A 19,347-nucleotide genomic window follows, 5' to 3' on the forward strand; every position below is an offset into this window, starting at 1 on the left:
AACACCCTCACTCACCCAGCACCGTCAAGTTGTATGTGACGGTATCTACGCCATGGTTGTTGGTGGCGGTGCAGACATACTCGCCGCTGTCGGTGCGCTGTATGTCCGCCAGGGTGAGCGTACCGTCCGGCTGGATCTTGAACCTGTGTCGGAGGAATGATTTTTTTTTTTCAGCAAGGGAGGGAGGTCAAGCTTTACTTCTGCCTCCATTCTTAACCCCTTGACTGCGGATTTCCTATAAGAAGACATCACCAAGCTACAGAAGTGGAACAAAAAATGGCTGCTCCAGTTTAGTGAAGAAAAATGTATGGTCATGCATCTTGGGAGGGGAAATACAGCACACCAATACCACATGGGAAACACTCCACTACCCACCACAGAGGCACAGAAGGACCTGGGAGCATATGTTACCAGGCTACCAGTGAAGGGAAATCCAGCACACCAATACCACATGGGAAACACTCCACTACCCACCACAGAGGCACAGAAGGACCTGGGAGCATATGTTACCAGGCTACCAGTGAAGGGATATCCAGCACACCAATACCACATGGGAAACACTCCACTACCCACCACAGAGGCACAGAAGGACCTGGGAGCATATGTTACCAGGCTACCAGTGAAGGGATATCCAGCACACCAATACCACATGGGAAACACTCCACCCTCCACCACAGAGGCACAGAAGGACCTGGGAGCATATGTTACCAGGCTACCAGTGAAGGCAAAATCCGTGCCAATCGCAGCGGACGGGTTAAGTTCCTCTATTTAGCAGGTTTTTGTTTTCCTTTTTTTTAGCTACCTCCTCGCTTTGCCCTCTAATATAAAACACCGCTTGCTCCCATGCCTCACCTCTCGTGCTTGTCGGAGATCACATTGCGCAGGTGTGTCCAGGTGAGAGAGGGCTCCGGCACTCCCACGGCACCGCAGGCCAAGCTCACGTCCTCCTTCCACGCCGCCGTCAGGTTCCCGCCCACTGACCAGACACCAGCGGGCACTGTGGGGGCGGGGGACGAAAAAATAATAAAGGGTGGAAAAGGTATGTATGTCTTATGTATGTATGTATGTATATATGCAGGGCCTGGTATTAGGGTATTCCCCCACCTGTGTGCGAGGGCTTGACCAGGGTGCCGGGGCTGGGGGGACCCTCGCCCATCTTGGTGGAGGCTGTCACCCAGACCTGCCGAGGGAAGATGGGACTGATTAGCGATCCAGGTGTGACAGAGAAGGTGTGCAGGGACAGGTGAGAGAAATCAGCCAAACACAGGGTAATTAGGTCAGATGGCGCCACTATAAACACACGCCTCGGCCAGAACGAGCAGGGCCGACCATCAGGCCCCACCGGGAAGAAGCCTACCAGCACAGCAGGCCGCGACGTATAATAAAATAGATGTGAAAGTAATTATAAAAGATGCAAAAGGGTACTAATCAAAACGGGCCGCTCACCTTGTACGTGGTGTGGGACAAGTCATGCAGGGACAGGTGGGTGAGATGCGGCTCCACCCGGCGGCTGTGGGGTCCCCCGCGCCCACCCGCCGGCTGCCAGTGGACGGTGTAGCGGGTGATGGTGCCGTGGGGGCGAGACGGACGACCCCAGGAGACAACGGCCGCGCGGGGACCTGACACCACGGCCTTGACACGTGCTGGGGCCTCGGGGACTGGGGGGGCGGGGGAGGGGGGGGGGAGAGAGAAGGTACAGTCATTTCTTTTTATCAATTCTTCTTTCTCTCTTTTTACCTCCATTTCTCTCTTTCTGTTCTCTATTCCTATTTATCAGTGTCTATCTATTTCCCTCTAGTAGTCTGCCGTCTTATCTCCATTTTCTCCTATTCCCTATTTCTTCCTCTCTCTCTCTCTCTCTCTCTCTCTCTCTCTCTCTCTCTCTCTCTCTCTCTCTCTCTCTCTCTCTCTCCTTTCATCCTCCTTCTCTTCCTCTCTTCCTTCATTCCCTTCTCCCCCTACTCTCTCTCCTTGCACATCCTTTTTTCTCACCCACTAACACCCCATCACCCTCTACTCTCTCTCCCCTCTCACCCTTCTCAAACACCTCCTTGCACACCCTTTTTTCTCCCCCTTCTAACATCCTTTCACCCCCTTACCATCCTGATCCGTGGTGCACATAACCGCCGGGGAGGAGACGCCTTGCCCTGCCTTGGTGAAAGCCGCAACGCTCACACTATAGTTGGTGAAGGGCGTCAGGGTGTCTAGGGTGGCCCGCTGCCCCTTCCTCATGATGCTGCCGCCCCCGTCGCCGCCCCCTGGGGATTGGGAGGGGAATGGGGAATGGGGGAGAGAGGGAAGAAGGGAATGGGGGAGGAAGAAGAGAGAAAGAAGATGGAAAAGAGAGAATTAAGTGAATGAGAAATCTTGAAATCTTGAAACACACACACACACACACACACACACACACACACACACACACACACACACACACACACACACACACACACACACACACACACACATAAAAATAAGAAAAAAACTCAACGAAAAAACAAACAAAAAAGTAAAAGATGAAAAAAATAAGGAAAAAAACTCTACGGTCACAGCCAACCACATTTCACTTACACACACACACACACACACACACACACACACACACACACACACACACACACACACACACACACACACACACACACACACACACACACACACCATGGAGAGGGTGGTGGACGTAGCTCAGTTTGTATGTGGTGATGAGGCCGTTGCGAGCGCGGGGGGGCGGGGGTGACCAGGTGACCTCCAGGGTAGTCGAGGTCACGCTCTCACAGGTCACGTGGCCGGGGGGTGCGCTGGGCTCTGGGGGGGAGGAGGGAGGGGGGGGGATGAGAGGGGGGGAGGGGGAGAGAGAAAATATTACATCTGAACCTAATCATCCTAAAATCAGCCTAAATCCTACAGAATCCTACCAGATCCTACAATGGGCCTAAATCCTTCAATATCTTCAACATCCTAGAATTAATAAAAAGTTCTACATCATCCTCTAACATCTTACAGTATCCTTTTCCCTCACACAGCATCCTACATACTCCTACACCATCCTTCACACTCCTACACAGCATTCTGCAACATCCTACAATCTTTAACATCATCCTACATCATCTTATCCTTCAACAATCTACATCCTCCTACATCATCCTAGAGTATCCTTCAGCATCATAAATCCACCTCCACTATCCTACAAGCATCCTACTCCTTCCAATCCATCCTTCCCACTCACCCACATCATATCCTACACATTCCCATATCCTTCAATCATTCTTCAACCTAGGCATCCTTTCACACTCTTTCACAGGATCCTACACAGCATCCTTGACTCACTGTCCTCCATGGTGGTAGCGAGGGCGGGGGGCGAGCCTGGTCCTGCACCCCTGGAGTTGAAGGCCTGAAGCACCACAGAGTAGCTGGCGTGGGGGCGCAGGCCGGAGAGGGAGGCTGTGGTCACCCCTGCGCCGTCCACCCCCACTGTGGTGAAGTTGTACGCCCCTGTCTCACCCTCGCTGTGGATGGGGAAGGTAGGGGCAGGGCTGTAAAAGTGAGGTCATTCTTTGTTGATTTATACCATAAGTTGGGTGGGACGCGTGGAGGGGTGTCTGTGCAGGTGGAAGAAGGGGAGGAGGAAAAACAGATAGGTGGATAAATGGAGTGAGTGGATGGGTGGGATCTCACATCTCCACCACTTATTCATCACATACATCCCTTACTCATCCCTGATTTCCCCTCCCTTTACTCACTCTTACACACCCCTTACTCACCCCTTACTCACCTGTCGTCCTTGAACCCCAGGTAGTAACCCAGGATGGTCCCATGAGTCAGGTTCTCAGGCGGGGGCTCCCAAGTCACCTGCAGGGCCGTTGAGGAGACCGGCACCACTACAACGTTCTGGGGGTGTCCAGTGGGCGCCTCCTCGTGCGTGGCGGCCGTGAGGGGCGGCGAGGGCTGGCTGCGTCCCACCCTGTTCTCCGCCACCACCGCCAGCGTGTAGGTCGTGGCCGGCTGAAGACTTTCCAGGCGCACCCTCTTCTGGTCGCCGTCCACTGTCACCTCACGCGGCCCCCCCACCACTGAAGGAGGAGGAGGAGGAAGATGAGGGAGATGATGGGAGTGGGTAGAGGAGAGATGATGAGAGGGAGATAAGGAGAAGATGAGGGAAGGGAGAATTATACAGAGAGAGAGGGAGAGATGAGATGAGATGACGGAAGGAAGGGAGGACTGAAAGGAGATGAGGGAGATGATGGGAGGGGGTAGAGAAGAGATGATAAGAGGGAGTGAGAGAAGAGAGAGAGAGAGAGAGAGAGAGAGAGAGAGAGAGAGAGAGAGAGAGAGAGAGAGAGAGAGAGAGAGAGAGAGAGAGAGAGAGAGAGAGAGAGAGAGAGAAACTTCGCTAAATAGCCAGGAATGGAAGAATAGTGATGGATGACAGTGGATGAACAAAGTGATGGGTGGATGAATGGATGAATGGGTGACTTACTAAGAGAGTACAGACCAACTAAGTAAAACAGAGTGACGGGTGAACAGAAATGGATGACGGGTGACAGGCGGGTGACGGGTGACTTACTGAGGGAGTGCTGTGCGTCGAAGGTGATGATGTAGGCGGTGATGGGGGCGTTGGAGTCCTCCGGGGGCATCCAGGAGAGGGTCAGGTGGCGGGACCCCTCCTCACCCACCGCCAGTCCAGAGGGGGGGCCGGGGACGTCTGTTGGGGGGAAGGGGGGAAGAGAAGAGGGGGAGGGGAAGAGAGGACAGGAGAAGGGCATAGCGTTAAGGAAAGGGAAAAAAGAGAGGGGGATGAGAGGGAAAAGAGGGGTTGAAAGGGAAGAGAGGAAATGGAAAGAGGAGAGGGAAAGGGGAGAGAGAGGAGAGGCAAAAGAATGTAAAGGAAAGGGGGAGGAGAGGAGAGGGGAAGAAGGGAGGGGAGAAGACGGGAATAGAGGTAAAGGAAAGGGAAGGGAAGGAGAGGAAAGGAAAGAACGGAAGGAAGGGAGGGAGAGGGAGGAGAGGATATGGGAAGAGGAAAGGAAAGGAAAGAGGAAAGGGGAGAGAGAGAACATAAGAACATAAGAACACAGGGAAACTGCAAGAGGCCGGGTGGCCTACACAGGGCAGCTCCAGAATCCCCCCCACTACTCACGGTGGGTGAGGTGTAGTTTCAGGGGCACAGGTGGAGGCTTGATCCTCGTTTTACCGGCGGTACTATGCACGCACCAGTACCCCGTCACCTTACTGCACCCACACCTCACTGCCACCTGTCGTCCTCGTCCATGTAGCTATCCAGTCTACTCTTAAAACAAGCTATCGTCCCTGCACTAACTATGTGATTGCTGAGTCTATTCCATTCCCCCACCACCCTATTACTAAACCAATGCTTGCCTATATCTCTCCTAAATCTATACTTTTCTAATTTCAATCCATTACTGAGAGATCTATCCTGCTGGCTAATTCTCAGTACTTTACTTATGTCGCCTTTGTTGTAACCCTTGACCCATTTGAATACTTCTATCAGATCTCCCCGCACTCTTCGTCTCTCTAGTGAATGTAAGTTTAGATGTTTCAGCCTATTTTGATATGGGAGGTTCCTCAGCCCCTGAATCATCTTACCTTGGACGAGCAGCACGAAGTCGGACGCGAGTGAGCCGTGGTCGTTGGTGGCGGTGCAAGTGTAGGTGCCCGTGTCGGTGATGTGGGTGGCGCGCAGGGTGAGCTCCGACACCTGGCCCCCGTCTGTGCCTCTCTCCGACACCCCGTACCTGTGGAAGGGGTGACGGCGGGGGTGAAGAAGGAGGAGGAGGAGGAGGAGGAGTAATGGTGGTGGTGGTGGTGGTCATATAAGATAATTACGTTGAGCAAAATAAATAAGAGAAAAAGATTGTAAGAAAAAAGAAAGCATAAATTTGCAAAAGAAAGAAAGTAGAAGAAAGAAAAGAAGATAAAGGAATAAACAGCTGAAAAAAAATATAAAGACACTTGCTAAAATAAATAAAAAGAAAGAGTAAAGAAGATAAGAAACTAAAATAAAGATGTAAAATGCATAAAAAAGGACAAAGAATAAGAAATGAAAAGAAAAACACGAAAAAACTGGAAAAAAAGACTAATAAGAAAAACACAGGTAAGATCATATAACCGAGACCAGGACCAGAGAGAGAGAGAGAGAGAGAGAGAGGGTCATCACAACACACCTGGGCAGCGTGGGCAGGGGAGCGCCGCCTCTGGTCCACGTGACGGTGAGGGGCGCGTCGCCGTGTGCCTCACAGCTCAGCGTGACGGACCCGCCCACCACCACCTGCTGGCGCTGACTACGGACGCTGAACCACGGGGGCTCTGGGGTGGGGTGGGGGGTGAGGGAGGGAGAAAGAGAGTGAGTGAGTGAGTTAATGAGTTATGTAATTGGTTAGATAATGAATGATAGGCCAACCTCTTGTAGACTCCTTATGTTATGTTCTAATTCACTTAAACACTAACCCACCATATCCACCGTCTCCCCCACACCCCGTACTCACCATTCACACTCAGCGCCACCACCTTGGACAGCCCGGACCCCACCCCGTTGTTCGCCGCGCAGAGGTAGCGCCCCTCATGCCTCCTCTCCGCGTGGCTCACCATCAGCGTGCCGTTCTCCCAGCCAGACACGCCCCCTTCCCCTGTAGCCACGCCCACGAACTCGCCCGAGACTGTGGGGTGAGGAAGGGGAATGTGATGGGTGTGGTTGGTGTGTGAGGGGAACTAAACAAAACTGAAGGAAAGGGGAAAGGGAGAGGAGGGGAGCGGAGAGAAAGGAAAGAGAGAGGGAGAGTAGGGGAAGAGAGGAATGGGAGGGAAAGGGGAGGGAGGAAGGGGAAGATTAGGGATAAGAAAAAAAGACGAGAGGGAAAGAGAAAAAGGAGAGAAAAAGGGAAAAAAAGGATGAAGGGAAGGAGGGAGAGGGAGAAAAAGGATATCAAAAGAGGAAAGGGAAAGAGAAAACGGAGGAAAAAAGGAAAGAAGGAAAAAAAGGGGAAGGAAGGGAAAGGGAGATAAGGGATGTGATAAAGCAGCGAGGGAAAGAAAGAAAGGGAGGGGAAAAGGAGGAAAGGGAGGGAAGGTGTGTGTGGGAGGGGAGGAAAAAATAGGGGAAGGGGAGGAAAGAAGAAGGGGGAGTAGGGGAGGAATATGTGAGAGGGAGAAAGACAGGGAACACACACACACACACACACACACACACACACACACACACACACACACACACACACACACACACACACACACACAGTCAGTCACTTCCCAAATAAAAAAATAAAAAATAAAAAATAAAACGAGGAAAAAAATAACATTCATAATTTACCTTTAACTCTCGCTCATTCCGTCAGTCACACACGAACAAACGAACGAACGTAACGAAATTAACGAACTGAACGCTTCATTTCGTACCATTATCGCTTTTATTTAACGTTCAACCCCCCCCTCTCTCTCTCTCTCTCTCTCTCTCTCTCTCTCTCTCTCTCTCTCTCTCTCTCTCTCTCTCTCTCTCTCTCTCTGTCTGTCTGTCTCTCTCTCGGCAAGGGATTGAATACTATTACGCCGCATGAGAGAGAGAGAGAGAGAGAGAGAGAGAGAGAGAGAGAGAGAGAAGGGGGGTTGGGGGTAGGGGAGGAGGGGGATTCAAGTCCATCTGTATCGGGTTTGATCCCCTTATGATGAGGTGTCTATCCCGGGAAACAAAAGAGCAGAGCGCGGATAGAATGCATCGTGGGGTTTTTTTGTGTGTGTTTGTTTGTTTGTTTTATTGTGTTTGTGTTTATTTTTGTTTTCTTTTTTGTTTTATTGTTTGTGTTTGTTTTGTTTGTGTATTTGTTTGTTTTGTTTGTTTGTGTTTTTTTCTTTTTTGTTTTATTTGTGTTTGTGTTTGTGTGTTTTTGTTTGTGTTTTTTTGTTTTATTGTGTTTGTGTTTGTGTTTTTTTGTTTGTGTGTTTGTTTGTGTTTGTTTGTTTTCTCCTTGTCTCTTCTCCTACCTCCCTTCTTCTCTTCCCTTCGTCTCTTCGTCCCTTCTTCCCTTCCCTACTTCTCTTTCTCTTTCCTCTCTTCCCCCCTTCCCTTCTTCCCTTCCCTACTTCTCTTTCTCTTTCCTCTCTTCCCTCCTTCCCTTCTTCCCTTCCCTACTTCTCTTTCTCTTTCCTCTCTTCCCTTCTTCCCTTCCCTACTTCTCTTTCTCTTTCCTCTCTTCCCCCCTTTCCCCTTTCCCTTCTTCCTTTCGTCCCTTCCCTACTTCTCTTTCTCTTTCCTCTCTTCCCTCCTTTCCCCTTCCTCTCTCTTCCCTTCTTCCCTTCTCTTCCTTCCCCTTCCTTTCTTCTCTCTCCCCTTTCACTTCCCTGTCTTGTTTGATTGTTTGTTTGTTTGTTTGTGTGTGTGTGGGGGGAGGGGGAGGTTCTGTGTGTGTGTGTGTGTGTGTGTGTGTGTGTGTGTGTGTGTGTGTGTGTGTGTGTGTGTGTGTGTGTGTGTGTGTGTGTCAAATACCAAGATACATGAAGAAAAAAAAACAGGAAAAAAACAGGAAATATGAAGCGAAAAAAAACAAAAAAATGAGAATAAACGAAGAAAAAATCATCAAAAAACAAGAAAACAAAAACAAAAATATATCGAAACAAAAACAAAAAAACATAAGCTAAGACAAACAAAGACAGACAAGACAAAACAAGACAGACAGACACGGCGGGGAAGCAGTAGAATGTAGTATCGAATCCCTTATCAATAGAAGTTAATCCTCCTCCTCGCCGCAGTAAATGAGATCCGAATCCCTTCCTTCCCGGCTTTCGATCAGAGGAGGATTAGACTGGAGCCATTTTTTTTTCTCTCTCTCTAATTCTGCTTTTCTTTTTTTCTTTTTTTGCTTTTTATTCCTTTCGTTTCCTCTTCTTTCTTTCTTTCTTTCTTTCTCTTGGTTTCTCTAATTTTTTTCATTTTTTCTCTTTAATTCTGTTTTTCTTTCTTTCTTTCTTCTTTTTTTTGCTTTGTTTTTTATTCCTTCATTTGTTTTCTTTATCATTAGTTTCTTTTTTCTCTTCTTTCTTTCTTTCTTTCTTTCTTTCTTTCTTTTGGTTTCTCTCATTTTTTTAATTTATTTTATTTTATTATTTGTTTCCTCTCTCTCTCTCTCTCTCTCTCTCTCTCTCTCTCTCTCTCTCTCTCTCTCTCTCTCTCTCTCTTGGTTTCTCTCATTTCTCCATTTATTTACTTTTATTATTATGTTTCCTCTTCCTCTTCTTTCTCTTTTTCTCTCTCTTCCTTCTTTATCAGTTCCATGTCCTTCCTTTCTTTCTTTCTTTTCGTTTCTCCCATCATTTTTTTCTCCTTTCCTATTCTTCCTATTTATTTATTTTCCTATCCATTTTCTCTATTTCCTGCTTCTATTCCCTTTTATTCAGTCAACCTTTTCTTCCTTCCTTCTTTCTCTTCATCCTTTTCTCTCATTCCCTTTATTTTCTCTCCTTTCTCTTCACTGTTTTTTCCCTCCCTTTCTTGTATTACCCGTTATTTTTCTCTCTCTTTTCTTCACTCTCCTTTTCTTCTTTCTCTTTCTCTGCATATTTCTTATTTCTTGTTTTCTCATTCCCGGTTTTTCTCCTTTTTCCATTCCATCTGTTCCATTCCATTCTTTTCCTTCATTCTACCCATCAATCTCCCTTCCCTCTGCCTCTCTCATCCCTTCCCCTTTCCTTCCTCCCTTCACCCACCCTCCTCCCTCCCCTTTCCCTCTCTAACACCCATCCCCTTCCCTCCATTCATTCCCCATTCTTCCACGCACCTGTCTCCTTGCTCCAGGCCACGGCGGGGTTGGGGAAGCCCTTGGCGAGGCAGTGCAGGGCCACGGAGCCGCCCAGGGCCACGTTGGTGCTGGCTGGCTCCACCACCCACGCGGGAGGCACTGTGAGGGGGAGAGCGTTAGAGTTCGGTGCCACGGCGGCCCTACAGAATAACTTGGCACTGTAGGTTGCGAGATTAGGGTGGTTAGAGTAGGTTAGTTAGGTATTTGGATTCTTCTGAAGGTTAAGATTGGGGTTAGAATGCCCTTGAATGGGTTATAATGCCCTAGAGGTTATGCTGACCCTGTAGGTTGTGAGGTTGGGGTATTAGAGTAGGTTAGTTGGGTATTTGGATTCTTCTGAAGGTTAAGATTGGGGTTAGAATGCCCTTGAATGGGTTAGAATGCCCTAGAGGTTATGCTGACACTGGGTTGTGAGGTTGGGGTGGTTAGAGTAGGTTAGTTAGGTATTTGGATTCTTCTGAAGGTTAAGATTGGGGTTAGAATGCCCTTGAATGGGTTATAATGCCCTAGAGGTTATGCTGACACTAGGTTGTGAGGTTGGGGTGGTTAGAATAGGTTAGTTGGGTATTTGGATTCTTCTGAAGGTTAAGATTGGGGTTAGAACGCTTTTGAATAGGTTATAATGCCGTAGAGGTTATGCTGACCCTGTAGGTTGTGAGGTTGGGGTGACTAGAGTAGGTTAGTTGGGTATATTGATTCTACTGAAGGTTAAGATTGGGGTTAGAATGCCCTTGAATGGGTTATAATGCCCTAGAGGTTATGCTGACACTGTAGGTTGTGAGGTTGGGGTATTAGAGTAGGTTAGTTGGGTATTTGGATTCTTCTGAAGGTTAAGATTGGGGTTAGAATGCCCTTGAATGGGTTATAATGCCGTAGAGGTTATGCTGACCCTGTAGGTTGTGAGGTTGAGCGGCCTGACTTGCGTTAGTTTGATATATTAGTTCTTGTAGTGGTTAAGTTTGGGGTTATGAAGCTTTTGCATGGGAACAGAGGATGAGTTAGTACCGTACGTTGTGAGGTTGGGGTGCTTATGAGGTGCCTAGTTAGGGTTGATCTGATATGTTAGGTTTTTTTTAGGGTTAAGATTGGGGGTTAGAGAGGTTTTGATTGGGTTACGATTCTCTATATGATGGATTAGCGCTATACGTTGTGAGGTTAAGGTGTCTGGATGAGGTTAGTTAGATGTCCAGGTTAATTGAAAGGTTATGACTGAGATTAAAATTAGTTCTATAATGTTATGAAACGGATTATTCTTTATTAAACCGATGACTGAATGCGTATGCCTGCCTACCTATGTGTACCTCATCCTACCTGTTCAATTTGTGTTAGTTGAAAGATTAGCAAAGTAAGGCAGCAGACGAAATACAAAGTGGCTATAACAGACCTTTTAAAATATATCAGTCTTTTTTGTGACTCATTATATTTTTACCACTTAAAGAAAATTCGTAAAAACATTGCCATTCTTTTGCGATAGATTTTGTTTTCATTACTTTAAAAAAAACACAATATTCGTCTAGGGCAAAAAAAAAAATTAAAGCATTGTGACGGAGATCTAATGAATGTGACTTACGCTCCATTAGTAAATTTCCTCGTCTGTTAATTGAATTTGTGGCGCTGATAATTTTTGTAGTGACTTGTAATAGAGGGAATGACTGGCAACTAACTTTTTTTCTCTCTCTCTCTCTCTCTCTCTCTCTCTCTCTCTCTCTCTCTCTCTCTCTCTCTCTCTCTCTCTCTCTCTCTCTCTCTCTCTCTCTCTCTCTCTCTCTCTCTCTCTTTGCTAGGCCATCAACACTTTGCTATTCTTTATTAACTCGAAATATGATAGATGTTGATGTTCTGTCTATTCTCTCGACTCTGTGCTCATTATTAATCAACTCGAAATATGATAGATGTTGATGTTCTGTCTATTCTCTCGACTCTGTGCTCATCATTATCTTGAGGTTCGGGTGCTTATGAGGTGTCTAGTTAAGGTTGATATGATATGTTAGTTCTTTTAGAGGGTAAGATTAGGGGTTGTGTTTGTTTTGATTGGGTTATGATTCTCTATATGACGGGTTAGCGCTGTAGGTTGTGAGGTTAAGGAGTCTAGATGGGGTTAGGTTGATGTCTTGGTTATTTCGAAGGTTAGATGATAGATGTTGATGTTTTGTCTACTCTCTCGAATCTGCTCTTCTTTATTAACTCGAAATATGATGGATGTTGATGTTTTTTTATTATTCATTCTACTTTTTTTTATTGTGGTGACATTGATATTAATTTTACTAGTGCGCTAATACTTCTTTCATGGACACAAACATCATAGTGGGACATAGGAATATAAACCCTCTCTTAAAACTATGAGGAATTTAAACCAACCATTGAATAACTACTACTTTTTCAGACCATAGCAGCTATACTTGACTAACTACCTTTTGACCATTCAGTGACTTACTCTTGACTGTGGAAAGAAACTACAATTATACACTACGTCAAACTACTATTAGGTCAAAACTACTCTTGGGACAAAGCTATTCAGGACTTACTTAACTGTGAAAGAAAACCACGAGACAAAACTACTCCTAAAACTATGACAAAACTATTCCTAAAACTATGGCAAAACTACTCTTGGGACAAACCTACCCTCACTTATTCTTTACTATGAAAAGGAAATTAGCTACTATTCAAACCATGTCAAAACTACACTTAGCTACATTTAACTATTATAGGACTGGACTACTACTACTACTACTACTACTACTATCGTCAGCTCTTCAAAAGGTCTTGGTATGCAAAACAGTGTTGCCACCACAAAAAAACGAGCCTTCAGTCCTATGGGGGAAAGTCTATGAGCGTAAAAAGGCATTGGCAACAGCAGCAGAAGCACGATCAGAAAAACAGTTCTCTAAAAAATCATCACCAACAGAAAAACTTCATAAAAAAACAGTCCTTTGGGTAAGCTTGTAAAAAAACACGCTATATAAAACACAATACTATTTCAACAACACAAGAATAAAAATAAATGGTTCTCTAATTAAAAAAGAAAACACTAATAACAGATTTTAACTTCCAATAGACAAACTTCATAAAAAAACAGTCCTTTGGGTAAGCTTGTAAAAAAAAACACGCTATATAAAACACAACACTATTTCAACAACACAAGAATAAAAATAAATGGTTCTCTAATTAAAAAAGAAAACACTAATAACAGATTTTAACTTCCAATAGACAAACTTCATAAAAAAACAGTCCTTTGGGTAAGCTTGTAAAAAAACACGCTATATAAAACACAATACTATTTCAGCAACACAAGAATCTCTCTCTCTCTCTCTCTCTCTCTCTCTCTCTCTCTCTCTCTCTCTCTCTCTCTCTCTCTCTCTCTCTCTCTCTCTCTCTCTCTCTCTCTCTCTCTCTCTCTCTCTCTCTCTCTCTCTCTCTCTCTCTCTCTCTCTCTAATAAAGGAAAACTCTACTAACAGACTTCAACTTCCAACAGATATATACGTAAGTCACTAAAAACACAGTCATTTGAGGAAGCTTAGAAAAAAAAACACTCACTATAAATATAAAAAAAACGAAAAAAACACACGAATTAGCACTATTTTTCAACATTCCATACGCAAAAAAAAAAAAAAATATCGACACTCGGTACAATTAAAAAAGAAAAGAAAAAAAAGGACAAAAAACATACAACTAGGAGGAAAAAACGAAGGAAAATATCACATACTTACAAGACACTAAAAAGGAAGATCATAGATAATAAATTTGCATAAGACCAATTTTTTTTACTAATACAATACTCTTTAGCATCATGAGGCGAAGAGGAGGAGGAGGAGGAGGAGGAGGAGGAGGAGGAAGGGGACTAGACGCATAGGGGAGGAGGAAGAGGAAGCTGTTGTGTGTTAGGAAGGAGGAGGAGGAGGAGGAGGGGAGGTGCATGCTTATAAGGGTCCTCATATATACAGATGTGATGAGGAGGGGGGGGGGGGGAGGGGGTGTGTGTGTGTGTGTGTGTGTGTGTGTGTGTGTGTGTGTGTGTGTGTGTGTGTGTGTGTGTGTGTGTGTGTTGACAGCTAATGATTTATGTGTATTTAGCTAATGACTTGTGCGTATGACCTTTTAAATGTGTGTGTGTGTGTGTGTGTGTGTGTATGTATGTATGTATGTATTTGAGACTATTGTTTTGCTGCTAAGTGTGTAAGTATACTCGTGTGTGTGTGTGTGTGTGTGTGTGTGTGTGTGTGTGTGTGTGTGTACAAAAGGGGAAAGCATCAGAGCAAGGCGCCTATGTATATACAGTCATGAGTCGGGGGTGGGGGTGGGGGGTGGGGAAGGAGGAGGAGGAAGAGGAGGAGGAAGAGGAAGAGGAAGGAGAAGGAAAGGAAGGGGGAGGCACTTAAAACATACAGTCATTCTTACGGGATACAGTGCCTCTTCCTCTCCCCTTCCTTCCTTCCCCTTCCTTTCTTTCCCCTCCCCTTCCCTTGTCCCACCTCCAAGTCACTGTGATCCGTTTAAACCAAGTGTTCCTCAAATGCCTAAGAAACATTTGTCAGGCGTTGTCGGGACCCAGAAGACGAACAGAGGAATGAACATAACAACACAGATAAAAGTGACCCCAATCAGAGGCAAATGCCGGATGGAGATATGGAGACAAGAATCGTAACTATCCGATAGGAAATGGAAGGAAAGCAGTTAGTCAGATATACAAGAGTCATAAACATCTGATAGAACAGGAAAAAAAAAAACAAGGAGGGTAGCGGAAACAGATACCCTGACCCAGATACAGAAAATAGATGCCCAGTGGTTTCTACCCGCAATAAAATAATCACAAAGAAAACTTCCATGAGAACGAGAGAGAGGAACCTAGCCAGTCAAGAGAGACATAAGCATGATCTAATCGCCGGAGGAACACTTGGTTAGCACAGACTCCAGTAGGGTCAAGGCGTGTGTGCGTGTGTGTGTGTGTGTGTGGTGTGGAGGGGTCCGTGTGTTGCCCTGTGTTGCATGCCAGGCTGTCCGGGGGTGTAGCTGTTGTGTTGTGGCGGTGTGGGGAGGGGTGAGGTCATCAGAGGTCAGTTTAGGGTCAGTGAATGAGACCCCATGTGTGAGGGAGGCAAGGTCATGATACGGTCAACTGGAGATCAATGCATGAATGACCTTTAAAGTGACGAGGTTATGTGAGTTTGATCTTGACGTTTTGACCCCGTGACCTTAAGACCTTGCTTCCACGAGTCACCAGTCACCAATCAGTCATGAGGGGGGGCACCACGTGAGAGGGAGAGAGGGTCAAATGAGGTCAGGTCACCCCTCTCACACACACACATGGGCGGCCCTCAACTCCAAGTCATCCTTAGGTCATACTGAAGTCAGGTCATTTGAGGTCATGGAGTGGTCGGCCGCCTACCGCTGACGGTCAGGCGGGCGGAGGTAGTGGCGGTGCGGGCGGCGTTGGCGACCACACAGCTGTAGTTCCCGGTGTGGGCGGCGGCGGCGCGGTCGATCACCAGGATGGACGTGTAGGGGTCAATGGTGGAGACGCGGACCTCGAGGCGGGGGTCGAGCGGGCGTCCGTCCTTCCGCCAGGTGAGGGTGAGCGGCTGGTCTCCCTCCTGCACAAAACAGCTGGCCTGAGCTCGCATCCCCGCGCGAGTCTCCTCCGGGAAGACCAGCTGGGCCAGACGCGGCGGCACTGCAACACACACACGCACACACTCACACCACTCGCTCCCTCACGCCGGCAGGGACTCACCAAGGTAGCCTGCGACAGGGTGTGTGGAAGGGGGGAAGGGGGTGTGTTAGGGTGAAGGCTGGGACACTTAACACACTCGTGGTTGGGAAGCTTGCTACACGTCACTAAAATCACTTAGGTTCATGTTCATATATTTGACAAGGCTTTCATAGGAGCTTGTGGGCATTTCCAGGGGTAGCTTGATGACCCTGGTGGTAGTGTGACCCTTCTTCTGTACCATGAAGCTAAACACACACTCATAAGGAACCGACTGACCTCCTCTTTGACCCCAACCACGAGAGTACGAGGCGTCTCAAGCCTGTATATTGGGTGTGTGTCCTGCGCAGGCTGCCGTGGTCTGGAAGAGGATGAGGAGGAGGAGGAGGTACAGGTTACTCAAGAGGGGAGGCAGGTTCTGGGCCTGCGTGGACAGACTGCGAGAAGGCGGGGCAAAAGGGGGATGAGAGGGGATGTGTCCGGGGTAAGGAAGGCAAGTTTAGAGGGAGATTAGGTAAGATATGGGACTGGGGAGGGGTGCTTGGGAAAAAGGGGTGTTTGGAGGGATGTGTTCCGGGGTTGAGGAAGGGAAGTTTAGAGGGAGATTAGGTAAGGGTAAGATATGGGACTGGGGAGGGGTGCTTGGGAGAAAGGGGTATTCGGGGATGTGTTCGGGGTGAGGAAGGGAAGTAAAGAGGGACTGGGGAGGGGTACTTGGGAGACAGGGGTATTCGGTGGATGTGTTCGGGGTGAGGAAGGGAAGTAAAGAGGGACTGGGGAGGGGTACTTGGGAGACAGGGGTATTCGGTGGATGTGTTCCGGGGTTGAGGAAGGGAAGTAAAGAGGGACTGGGGAGGGGTACTTGGAGAAAGGGGTATTCGGTGGATGTGTTCCGGGGTTGAGGAAGGGAAGTTTAGAAGGACTGAGGAGGGGTATTTGGAGAGGCATGAGGAGGAGGAGGAGGAGGATACAGTCGCGGTAAGTAGCAGGTCAAACACTCACACGTCAGCTCGTCCTGGAAGAAAACAAAGGGAAAGAAGAGGCATCGGGTAGCATGTAGAAGCAGTAGTAGTAACAGTAGTAGTTGTATCTGTAGTTATGGTGCGCCGTGTTCAACCTCGAGGTGGTGGAGGAGGTGGTGGTGATGGAGGTGGAGAGGATCATCTTGGGCGTGGGCGTACCATTCACAGCGAGGTCAGCGGAGTGCTCCACCTGCGCCCAGTGGTTAGCAGCCCGACAGGTGTAACGGCCGGTGTGCTGCGCGGATAGCCGACCGATCATGAGAGCGCTGGAGAAGTGGTTGAGGCCGTTGATGGTCACGTCGCCCACCTCCGCCACCGGCCGCCCATCTTTCTCCCACGTGAAGGTGACGGGCGGGTCCCCTTTAGTCACCAGGCACGTCACCCCCGCGCGGTCCCCGGCCTGCAGGTTCTCTTCGAAGTGGAAAGGCTGCAGCACCGGCGCCACTGCAACACAAGCCCGCCCAAGCCCGTCAGCCCGACACCCACCGGCCTCAAGGACACCAAGAACCAGGGCACCCACTCAAGGGCCTTAGGAACCCCCAAAACGTCCCTTAAAGAACTGGAACTTACCTTAGAGCGCTTTCAACCTTTTCAAACCTTCCAACACAGCCGCGAACCCTGAAATATAACCCCAATACCCCAAAACTGAATCTCAAACCCACTTAAACTATTAGAACTTACCTTAAAGCTCCTACAAGCACCCAAAATCTCCTTAAAATAGCCACACATCCCGAAACCACTCCGGGACGTCCTACCCACGATACCCAAACAGAGCCTGAAAATCCCGCTTACACCAATAGAACTTACTTACGAACTCATTTAATCACTGCAAACCTCCATGACACAACAATGAACCCCGTAAATGCCTTCCTGAACCCGATCACAAATGTCGTAGGCCTTAAAAACTGCCTTGAGGGAACCCAAACCTACCCACGACCAACAGAGTCAAAATGATTTTCTGAGCCCCCCAAAAAACAAAGGTCGTGGGCCACAGAAGCTGCCTTGAGGGAATCCAAACCTATCCATGACCGTCACTAACTCGCGTAGGTCCCAAAAGTTGCTATGAGAGATGCCATACATTTGTTTTCTTCTTTTTTTTTTTGTCTCGGTTTATTCTCATTTTTTTTTATTGTTTTTTGTCTTTTTCCCTGTCTGCTTTTCTTCTCTTCAATGTCTTTTCCTCTCCCTAACGTTAGCTTTTCTTTTCCTTTTTTTTCCTTCCTACCTTGTTCTTTTTGTCCTTTTTCCCTGTCTGCTTTTCTTCTCTGCAATTTCTTTTCCTCTCTCTAACATTAGCTTTTCTTTTCCTTTCTTTTCCTTCCTGCCTTGTTCTTTTTGTCCTTTTTCCCTGTCTGCTTTTCTTCTCTGCAATTTCTTTTCCTCTCCCTAACGTTAGCTTTTCTTTTCCCTTTTTTTTCCTTCCTACCTTGTTCTTTTTGTCCTTTTTCCCTGTCTACTTTTCTTCTCTTCAATGTCTTTTCCTCGCTCTAACGTTAGCTTTTCTTTTCCTTTCTTTTCCTTCCTACCATACATCCCAGAGAGACATTATGCAGTGCCCCCAAAAAAGCAACTTTGAGGAATAAAAAAACAAAACAAAAACAGTAACACAGATGCTTCCATAGGACCCATAGAGCCCAAACATCACACCGAAACCACTAACAACTACCTCTACCTCTACCTGACCTACCCATGACACGGACGTTGAGCTTCTGCGTGTCCTGCCGGCCCGCTCTATTGCTGGCCGTGCACGCGTATTCCCCCTTGTCGGAGTCCCTCGTCACTTGCTCCACCACCAGGGTTCCGTTGGCGTGGACCCGCTGCCGGTGACTGGTTGGAAGCCGCACGCCGTCTGAGGAAGCATGGAAGGGGAGTGTTGAGGGATCATGGGGAAGAGAATGGCAAGATGGAGGTTGAGGGGAGAGGATGGGGAGGGCTGATGATGGGGCTTGAGTGGGAGGTTGGTTTAAGGGAGTGTTGAGGGATCAGGGGGAAGGGAGTGGCAAGAGGGAGGTTGTGGGGGAAGGATGGGGAGGGCTGATGATGGGGCTTGCGTGGGAGGTTGGTTTAAGGGAGTGTTGAGGGATGACAGGGAAGGGATTGGCAAGATGGAGGTTGTGGGGGAAGGATGGGGAGGGCTGATGATGGGGCTTGAGTGGGAGGTTGGTTTAAGGGAGTGTTGAGGGATGACAGGGAAGGGATTGGCAAGATGGAGGTTGTGGGGGAAGGATGGGGAGGGCTGATGATGGGGCTTACGTGGAAGGTTGGGTTAGGAAACGAATTAGAATCACCTTGTCATTCCAAAGCCTCAGGTGTTCCTAATGATTTCTTGTTCTCTCTATCTCTATCTGTCTTTCCTTTTACCTGACTATCTATCTATCTATCACTGTCTTTTCCAGGGCTGGCAATGTCGACGGTGTGTAGTGAGGGAGGTTGAGAATGAAGATGATGAAGATTAGATACGAGGTTTGCTTATAAGGAGATGGTGAGGAGGAGAATGTGAGGAGATTGTGAGGTGAGGAATGGCGTTGTAAATGAAGGTAGGAAAAGATAGTGAAGGGAAGGTGAGGTGTAAGGTTGGAAATGACTTTACGAGGAGGTGAATAGGGACAAGATGGAGTGGTTAGTGAGGCTTTGCTCTTCTCTTCTCTCTCTCTCTCTCTCTCTCTCTCTCTCTCTCTCTCTCTCTCTCTCTCTCTCTCTCTCTCTCTCTCTCTCTCTCTCTCTCTCTCCATGACGACGGCCTCCTCCTCCTCCTCCTCCTCCTCCTCCTCTTTTATTACTTTAACCTCTGGAGAACAGCTTAGTATCAAATCCTCTCT

At 47.5% G+C, this 19,347-nt stretch overlaps 1 protein-coding gene and 1 long non-coding RNA gene across 5 annotated transcripts in view; one reads left to right on the plus strand and one right to left on the minus strand.

Moving 5' to 3' along the window:
* Positions 1–19,347, minus strand: part of LOC127005246 (cell adhesion molecule Dscam2-like) — a 137,945-nt gene that overhangs the window by 8,536 nt on the left and 110,062 nt on the right. For 2 of the 4 annotated variants that reach the window (XM_050874013.1, XM_050874015.1), the window contains exons 13-27: positions 18,216–18,377; positions 15,186–15,470; positions 9,780–9,899; positions 6,501–6,671; positions 6,180–6,321; positions 5,602–5,750; positions 4,562–4,699; positions 3,770–4,067; positions 3,325–3,503; positions 2,659–2,802; positions 2,100–2,258; positions 1,447–1,658; positions 1,105–1,180; positions 853–997; positions 16–143 (exon numbers count right to left, since the gene is read on the minus strand). In XM_050874013.1, coding sequence (XP_050729970.1) covers positions 16–143; positions 853–997; positions 1,105–1,180; positions 1,447–1,658; positions 2,100–2,258; positions 2,659–2,802; positions 3,325–3,503; positions 3,770–4,067; positions 4,562–4,699; positions 5,602–5,750; positions 6,180–6,321; positions 6,501–6,671; positions 9,780–9,899; positions 15,186–15,470; positions 18,216–18,377 — 2,508 coding nt within the window. Of the gene's footprint in view, positions 1–15; positions 144–852; positions 998–1,104; positions 1,181–1,446; positions 1,659–2,099; positions 2,259–2,658; positions 2,803–3,324; positions 3,504–3,769; positions 4,068–4,561; positions 4,700–5,601; positions 5,751–6,179; positions 6,322–6,500; positions 6,672–9,779; positions 9,900–15,185; positions 15,471–16,687; positions 16,973–18,215; positions 18,378–19,347 lie in introns of all 4 variants that reach the window. The other 2 variants (XM_050874014.1, XM_050874016.1) reach the window with 2 other exon arrangements.
* Positions 9,862–13,316, plus strand: LOC127005247 (uncharacterized). Its single transcript, XR_007758405.1, has 3 exons — positions 9,862–9,991; positions 10,356–10,433; positions 10,557–13,316. It is a non-coding gene; the product is annotated as an uncharacterized LOC127005247 (long non-coding RNA).

The sequence above is a fragment of the Eriocheir sinensis genome, chromosome 29, assembly GCF_024679095.1.
Source record: "Eriocheir sinensis breed Jianghai 21 chromosome 29, ASM2467909v1, whole genome shotgun sequence".
Classification (NCBI taxonomy): Eukaryota; Metazoa; Arthropoda; class Malacostraca; order Decapoda; family Varunidae; genus Eriocheir; species Eriocheir sinensis.